Source organism: Cynara cardunculus, assembly GCF_001531365.2.
Source record: "Cynara cardunculus var. scolymus isolate 2C chromosome LG 15, CcrdV1, whole genome shotgun sequence".
NCBI lineage: Eukaryota > Viridiplantae > Streptophyta > Magnoliopsida > Asterales > Asteraceae > Cynara > Cynara cardunculus.
In genome coordinates, this window is record NC_037542.1 from 3768494 (window position 1) to 3777997 (window position 9504).

General features: G+C 32.4%; 1 protein-coding gene across 1 annotated transcript; it reads left to right on the forward strand.

Annotated features, from left to right (window-relative positions):
• Window positions 1-2559: 2559 nt before the first annotated feature.
• On the forward strand, window positions 2560-8914 carry LOC112528796 (annexin D5-like). Its single transcript, XM_025139874.1, has 6 exons — window positions 2560-2635; window positions 3301-3446; window positions 5331-5546; window positions 6507-6722; window positions 6794-6883; window positions 8711-8914. Exons 1-6 carry the CDS (start codon window positions 2560-2562, stop codon window positions 8912-8914), a joined length of 948 nt encoding a protein of 315 aa, XP_024995642.1.
• The last annotated feature ends 590 nt before the right edge of the window (window positions 8915-9504 follow it).

Genomic DNA, 9504 nt, shown 5'->3' on the forward strand with positions numbered 1-9504 from the left:
TAAATATATTATTCCTATTTAGAAGTAATAATTTAGATGTTATTCAAAAGGGCAAAATGGTTTGTCATATCAGGCAAGTTTTGCCTTAAATCTTTCCTGTTAAAAGAATGAACTTTTAATTCAAAAGTTTTGATACTGAGAATGTTGGATCTCTATTCAGAAATATTTTATTGAGGTTCTTGGGTATATTCTATTTTGCATAATATTGTGAACTGCATCATTTATTTATATTGCAGTATATTTCTAAGCAAAATTTCATTATCATATTTTGGTGTTCATCACCCTGCATTTGCAAAGAAGGAATTTACTCACTAGACCCGTATGGTCTAACCCTCATTTTCTATTTTAAATTATGCAATGCAGGAATAGCTGGGTCCGGGGATATAAAAGGRAAAGGGAAAATGTGATTATTTTTCTAATATGTTTCCTGCTTTTGAAGATACATGTTATATTACATGTGGTAGTACATGATTTGTTTTGAAAATTTATATGTAAATTTTGTACATATAGTAATCATTGTACTAGTGAGACCTTTTGATGTAATCCATGTTTCTATGTAATGAAATATGTGTTTTATGCAAATGTGGAGTATGGGGGTGTTACACTCTGAACGATCAAAATAAGGTAAAGCTTGAAAGCCCAGATCATGCTAAGGTCCCTAAGAAATCACTTAGTGGAAAAGGAAGTGATCGAGCGATGACCTCAGAAGCTAAAAATTTTGGGGGCCTAAACTTTTTCGGAATCTTACATTGGTACTCACTTTAGCACAACTTTGCACATATTCATACAATATACAAAAATGCGTACACTATATATACATTATATATATATACACATTATATATATATATATATATATATATATATAGGGTTGAGTTTACGTGAGATCAAGAGTTTTTCGTGAGACCCGTAAGACCAATTTATGTTCATTGATCAACTTTATAAACTAATGATCTAATGGTCTAAAGTTGCATGGTGGCAATTGTGATTATTGAGAAATCTCATGGCGTTTATGAATGTTCAATTTGTTAGATTGTAGATTTAATCCAAGGGTTGAGAATTGGTCTTACGGGTCTCACGAAAAACCCTTGGTCTCACATGATCCCAAGCCTATATATATGTATATATATACACCCAAATTGTACTAACCTATCAATGTACCATCTTGGAAAAAACCCGAATAATCCATCTGAACCATTTTATTGAGACGATGAGAGCTGCTTTGATTAAAAAGATGGTCATAACCACTTTTTTAGGAAATAAAAATATGTCTCCCTATTTTTTAAATCGAAAATCAGCGAATATATAACAAACGTGGAGAACAAATTATGGCAAAAATGTGATTATCTTATTATCTTTAATCTGACACCCATCTTGATATATTTCTCAGTTCATCCGTTTTTTGGTGGTTCTCTGAGGTTTTTTTCCAGGGTCCTCTCTAGATACACATATATGAACATCAGTGCATATATATGTAGAAAGGTATCCGGACTATATATTTATTCACACACACACATATACATACATACATACGTACATACGTACATACGTACATACGTACATACGTACATACGTACATACATACGTACATACATACATGCGTGCATGAATGCATGCATACATACATACATACATACATATATACATACATACATACATTGGGATTCATTTGAGAAGTGGTAAGTATTTGAGAAGTAAAGAAGTGATCCTAGTCTTTCTGGTCAACATTTACGACTTTGACTGTGAAGCACCAGAAAACTCCTTGCATGAGTATACGGATGATAGAGGGATAGTTTCGTAACTTTTACAAACAAACGACAAACAAGTTCATATGTGAACCCGAGTGATTCACATATAGGGTATGTTTTCACATGTGAATCAATTAATTAGTTTATATGTAAATCACACGGGTTTATATGCGACTTACTTAAAATAGCTCATATGTGAATTACACAAGTTCACATATGAACCGTTTGCCGCGTATTTGTAAAAGTTACAAAACTAACCTCTCTATTTTTCGCATAACCGCAAATTTTGACCAATCAAAAACACAATTCTTGACTAGTCAAACCCGCAATTCTTGACCAGTCAAATTCGATCTTGACTGTATGAAGAGCTATGATCATTTATTTACTTCTCAGATATTTACCACTTCTCAGAAATACCTACCGTTACCTACATATATACACGAAAACGTACATGCATGACATACACAAACAAATATATATAGAAAATACATATTTGTCGGTGATCATCAACGGTTTATATAAACATGACAACATATATACTTGCATACACATAATAAAACATACATATAAATATGAATACACATACACAAACAAGCATATACACATAAAAAGTACATAAAACTTTTATGTGTACATAAAACTTTACAAAAAACGAAATGGGGTTACAACATATAAAAGAAAGATCCGAATTACAAGTACTTAATTACGACAAATTTGTGGGGTTTCCTTCTTTTCAAAAAAGATACAAAAAACAGATCTTTCAGATAAAAAAAACATTCATAAATCTGAAGAAGAAAAGAATCGGGATCAAAATGTCTACGTTGATGGTTCCATCGGTGCCACCTACACCTCGCGATGATGCCAAGCATCTACACAAAGCTTTCAAGGGTATGCATATAAATTCTACGTATCCGTTTCAACTGGATCTCCATTACCATTTCCTTCGTTGTTCTCCTGATTTATTTTTCGAAATTATATACAATTCGTGGTTGTAGATTTTGCATGTTTTCATACTTCGATTTGATGTGTTCATGAATGTAAAACGAGAACTCGAAGGTTCAAATTTATGACTTATTATTGAAGAACGAGATGCAATTTGGTTTCCAATTTTTTGTTTCAATACAACTAAATTGATGACTTTACAGGACGTCTAGAATGTTTACGTGTCCCTTACAACACGTTTATAATCAGCAACATTTTGGGCATTTTAACAAGTTTTTTAGAATGCTTTTATATAAAGTGTTCTATTAGCTGTTTTATAAGACAATTTTACAAGACATTTGTGTTTGTAGAACACTTTTTCAAATAGTGTCTTATAAAATAAATATTATAACATTTTAATTATTTTAAAATCGTAGTAAAAAAACTTGTGAAAACGCCTAAAAGGGTCCTACGTACAAACTTACTGCAATACTTTTAGATATAATGTATTTTTGATTTCTTCCTATAAACATAAGTCTTTTATATATTATGACGCTTAGACATTTTAGCCGTAGTATAAAGCCTCTTTGATACAAAATCACTGATAATAATTACATACAATGTGTATTCAGGTTTCGGATGTGATACTTTAGCTGTTATCAATATTCTTGCGTATCGGAATGCATCACAACGCCCTCTCTTAGAACACGAATATAAACTCAAGTACTCTCAAGACTTAAGCAAACGATTATCATCAGAGCTTAGCGGTAATCTTAAGGTAATATAACTAGGAAGGCAGGTTTCGTTAGGAAACTAAAATTTATAAGGAACCCACGAACCGCATACATTGTGTGAGACATGACATGTTTTATTCATCATGAATGTTAACAAGCCCATATTCATAATGAATATATGATTCATGATGAATAAAACTGTCATATTCATCATGAATATGTTATTTATGATGAATATTCATCTTGAAGAAGGACACGTAGCGCAATATGAACGGTTCTATAGTTCTTAATCAATTTTGGATTTCTAACGGAACTTTCGAATTATCTATTTTTCCTTTTTATTGTTCTTTAAAATCTCATGTACTTTCTTTATAAAGTAAAAAAACTAGAATCAAGCTCCCACTTGAATCAAACACATCCATCGAAATTTGTGAAATTTTAGGGTCTTCTCTGATAAATTATAAACTTAAAAGGTGTTCTCTTAAATTAAAAAAAAAACTAAAAATGATCCACCTCAAACTTCACCATCAAATAGACAAAGTTACAGACTTCATTCAACTCCCTCTCTTTTTATAAAACCTTTTCATCTTCTTTTATTATCTTTCTTCTAATGTGAGACAACTTCACCAACACTTCTATAATTTTTTTTTTGCCTTTTTTAATGATGATTTAAAAAAAAGTTATTGTTTAGTTTTTATAGTTAAAAATGCACAATATTATTCAAATATCTAAAAACATAAGAAATTTTTATTACATTATATTATACATACTATATTATAAAACTGATTATATTTTTAAAAATAATTATAGATAAAAAAGGTATCTAGTATCTCACGAGCTTTTTGAGTCGAGTATTAGGTAGCTCGACTCGACACGTTAATATATCGAGTCGAGTATTAGGTAGCTCGACTCGACTTGTTAATATATCGACTCGAGTTTGAGTTTGAGTTTGAGTCGAGTCTATCCGAGTCGAGTGTTGATCGAGTCGATCTCGAGTAGCTCACGAGTTGTTTCGTGTCATTTACACCCCTATATGTGATAGTCTTTTATCTGGGCTGTTTACCAACACAAACTAAGTAAAATTACGATTACCGATAAGAGCATTGTTTCAGAGTCATCACCCTTATTTACCTTACCTTAAAAGGTAAGATTCTCGGTCATCAAAATAGCATTGTTTCAGAGTCTCTTATTTGGTAAGTGTTAACTTGGTAATAGCCACACCATCACACACCGGGTTAGATTATTGTTTAGCACAAAATAGCATAGCAAGATTGTTGGTAAATACCAGTATACCATCATCCTTGACCGGGTAAGCGATAAGAGGCGATAAGTGTTTAGTTACCTGGTAATAGACGCTAAGGGGCCGTTTACCAAATGCTTACCAGTTACCAGCAAGAGTCACTACCCTCATTTACCTTATCGTGTAACATTCTCGGCCATCAAAATGGATTGTCGGTTAGCATCTTTTACCGGTAAGCACTTTCTCCTTACTTACTCGGTAAAAATATTGGTCTTTGCTCTGCCTCTTACCGAATATAATTCTTGATCCTTGTCAGCAGGGACAAACGTCTATTTGAATCATGTTAGTGCCATTTTCTTGGTTTTAGCTTTTAGTTTCATATTTATTATGTTTCTTAAAAGATGTGCATTACAAGACTTGAATACAAGACCTCACATATGAAAAACAAAGACTAACCAACAGACCAACGATTTTTTTATGAAAAATATCCGAATATTTGTTTCTTTAGTCAAATAGTACCACCGCTCTGAAAAAATTTCTATGTCCGTCTCTGCTTGTCACCTCACCCAGTAAAGTAAGAGTTTGGCAAACGGCCACTAAGCGTTTAGTAAACAGGTCTTTAGTTTTTCATGTTTTTCAACGGTTTCACAAAAACAGTCTTAGTTTTGTTGTTTTCGAATGGTGATAGAAAGCAGTGTTATTGTGGATGCCTGAACCAGCACGAAGGGATGCAATAGTAGTTCGAGAAGCGTTTAGTACCAACATTGATCTAAAAGCCGTGACAGAAGTTTTATGTTCTCGAACTCCATCGCAATTACTACATCTTAAGCAAGTTTACCTTGCACTTTTTGGTGTTTATCTTGAGCAAGACATTCAGTCCCAAACTTCTGGTGATCATGAAAAGGTACCTACCTCTCCCCTCGGTTTTTAATTTTAGGTGACATTTGTTTTTTAAGAGGTGTTGAAGTCTGAAGTCTGATTTCACTTCTGATTTATGAGAGGTGACGATCCTGAAGTCTGAAATCTGGATCAATAAGATTGTTTGTTTTTACGTCTGAAGCATGAAATTTGAATCGGTCAAACTAGTGCAGAAATATAAAAGGTAGATAGTTTTTTACAAAAGTATAAAAGATGAATAGTTTTTGCTAACATATCTCTTCGAACCCCAAAATATGAACCATGCCATAGAGAGCGGATTAGGATTAAGAGGTGTTAAGAGATACGTTTACCACTTGAAATTTCAGAGGACATTTAGAGCTTTTAAGCTCTTATTTTAACAATAAAACAAATGCTTTTAATACCTAAACGTCTAAACGAATCAAACTTCAGAGGTATTAAGAGGTAATTTTGAAAAAACAAACATATGATTACTATTTTCTAATGAATTAGCATAGAGCATTCTCATGATCAATTAACATGATTTTGCTTGGCTTCTTATGTGATCTTGGTCATCTGCACACTTTAATGCTAAAACTTTGTTAAATATGTTAGGGGTTGTTTGGTAGTTGTTGTATGGTTTGGTGCATAATGATTAAGTGGTCAGAATAATTAAGAGGCTTTTATGATATAGTGCAAAATGAAATATAATTGTTTGGTAATTGTTTACAATAAAATCAATGCGCTTAATGGTTAAGGGAGACTCATGATACAAAATCATTCAGAGGGTTTTAGAACCATTAAGAGACATATTTTTTTTTGCCAAACAAGATTCACCTTTTAATGATTCAGATGTTGTCTCTTAATGGAACTATTAAGAGGTAAACAAACAATCCCTAAGTGTTTCTTGTTTCTAGCAGTCATATTTCGATGATTAATATGGTCATCTTCTTACTCCAATCTGTTGTTCTAATCTTGGTGTTTATAGTTGCTTCTTGCATATTTAAGTATACCTCGCAGTGAAGGCCCGGAATTCGATAGGACGATGGCGGAGAACGATGCTCAAGCTCTATACAAAGCTGGGGAAAAGAGGTGGGGAACCGACGAGGGGACTTTTAGACGCATTTTCAGCGAAAGAAGCAGGGCACACATGGCTGCAGTCGGGTCTGTGTATAAGCATATGTACGGAAACACATTGAAAAAGGTAAGCCTTTTTACGTTACTACTTATTCGGTATTACGAGCATTTGTTTTTCTTTGACGTACGTTATTGCAGGCGATCAAAAGTGAAACGTCGGGGTACTTTGGGGAAGCCCTTATGACTATCATACAATGTGCTGAGAATCCTGCAAAGTACTTTGCCAAGGTATTGTTTCTATTGCCCTTTATTCGTCTTCGAACACAAAACTACGACAACAAAATGCGTGTTTTACGACCCTTATTACTACAATATTACGTTTATAAACGTCCTAATACAATGTTTATAGAGTTCAAACGACCAAACAATATACGCCCTGTTACAATAGATTTATAGAAAGCTTTTGGGTGTTGAGATACGTCTTTTATACGATACTCCTTGAAAAAGTCACTACAACAAAATTGTATTTATAGGACACCCCCAATCTTTAAGTGTCCCAATAGACCGCTTTATAGGACTTAATTTATAGGACCAAAATATAAAGTGTCGCGTTGTAATAAGTTTATATGACGCTTTGGGGCGTCTTAATAAGTTTTTAAGGACATTTTTAATAAAAAGTGTCGCATTAGCAACTTTATAGGACACTTTTGAGAAATTGTCCTATAATCTCAAGTTTTTATAGGACACTTGTTTTTATAGGACATTTTTTCAAATAGTGATCTATAAAGTTGATAATGGGACGCTTTATATTAAAAGTGTCCTAAAAAACTTATTACGACATCAAGAAACGTCATATAAACTTTATGCAACACCATTAGATAGGACACTTCATTTTTTTGGTCCTATAAAGAGGTCTATTAGGACATTTAGAATTTGAGAGTGTCCTATAAACCCGATTTTGTTGTAGTGAGTATCATATAAACAGAGAAGTCCCATAAAAAGATGGACTTATAGGATACTTTATCAAAATCGTCTTATAAAGTAGTTAATATGACACGTTATTTTGAAAGAGTCCTAAAACACTTGTTAAATCTCCTAAAAGCGTGCTATAAACCTATTATAACACATTGGCATGAACACTTTATAATTTGGTCCTATAAACTTAAGTCCTACATAATATTCTATTAGGACGTTTCGGCATTTTATGCACCCTATAAAACCAATTTTGTTGTAGCGTCCGGACGTCCTAATACAGTACTAACGGGACTTTAAGTTTATATAGAACCAAGAATTGTACGTCCTGTCTAAAGATATTACAATAAATTTTTAGGACGAAGTTATGACATAACAGTTCTAATGACGAAGTTAGATAATCTAATAGGACACAAAAAATAAATCGTCGTGTTAGTATTTGTTTAAGACACTACTGAAAGTGTATTATTAGCCTTTATATATATATATATATATATATATATATATATATATACACACACACACAATACTCTTTAAAAGTGTCATTTAAAAAGACCAACACGATGATTTACTTTTTGTGTCTTAACTCTTAAGTTGCTATACTTCGTTGATAGAATTTGATAGGTCATCCTCACGATACTACAACAAAATTGAGTTTGTAGGACATCCTCAATCTCTAAGCGTCCCAATAGACCGCTTTATAGAATTTAATTTATAGGATCAGAATATAAAACGTCCCAAAGCGTCGCATTAGCAACTTTATAGAACACTTTCGAAAAAGGGTCCTATAAACTCATTTTTTTATAAAACACTTGTTTTTATAGGACATTTTTTCAATCTAATAAGACGCTTTATATTAAAAGTGTCCTATAAACTTATTACGACGTCAAAAAACGTCATATAAACTTATTACAACGCCTTTAGATAAGACACTTTATTTTTTTTGGTCCTATAAACTAAGTCCTATAAAGAGGTCTATTAAAACGCTTAGAAATTGGGAGTGTCCTATAAACCCAATTTTGTTGTAGTGTATATGATATGCACAAGCTGTAGGCTTCTGATCTGATGAACATACCATCTTGTGGGGTTTCATATATATATCGACTAAAGGTAATAACGTCGATGCATTATTCAAAACTATAGGTACTACGTAAAGCAATGAAGGGCTTGGGAACCGATGATAAGACACTGATAAGGGTAATCGTGACGAGGGCAGAGATAGATATGCAGTATATAAAAGTCGAATACCGTAACAAGTATGGTAAAAGTTTGAACGATGATGTTCACTCCGAGACGTCTGGCCATTACAGATCCTTTCTTCTTACTCTCTTGGGCCCTGACCAGTGACCACCATTAGAGCTTCGCGTATTGGTTAATACTTTTGATATACGGAGAATATTTAGGCACGCTCCTCACCTTTCGTGAGGTTTGAACCATTGAGTTTCTGAGAGACTTGATCCGGATACCATTGGGTCGATAAGTGTGCAAAAAATTAGGCATCTTAGAAAGGTATAAGAAAAATACACTCCTTTTCAAGATAAAAAACAAATATAGAGATGTATGTTACCATGGTTATACGAAGACTAAAAGGGTACTCGCGGAATATAGCGAGATACATTTTGATTTTAATATTTCATTTTATTCTTTTTCTCAGTCGATGTTATAGTATGATTTTATGTGATTTTGAAAAAGCAATGATGTTTTTATTTTTGAATAAAATATAAATTTGAAAATATATAAAAAATTGACAAAAATATATCGATATTAGTATCAAATTAACTATTTAAAATTCCTATTTTTGTGTAGTTTATAATTTATTTATTTTTGTTATAATTTAATTTAGGTTCAATACTGAAGTAATTTATATTTGGTTTAATAATATAATTTTTTGATAAAGATAATAATTAATTATTTTATTAGAACTCGATAATTATTCT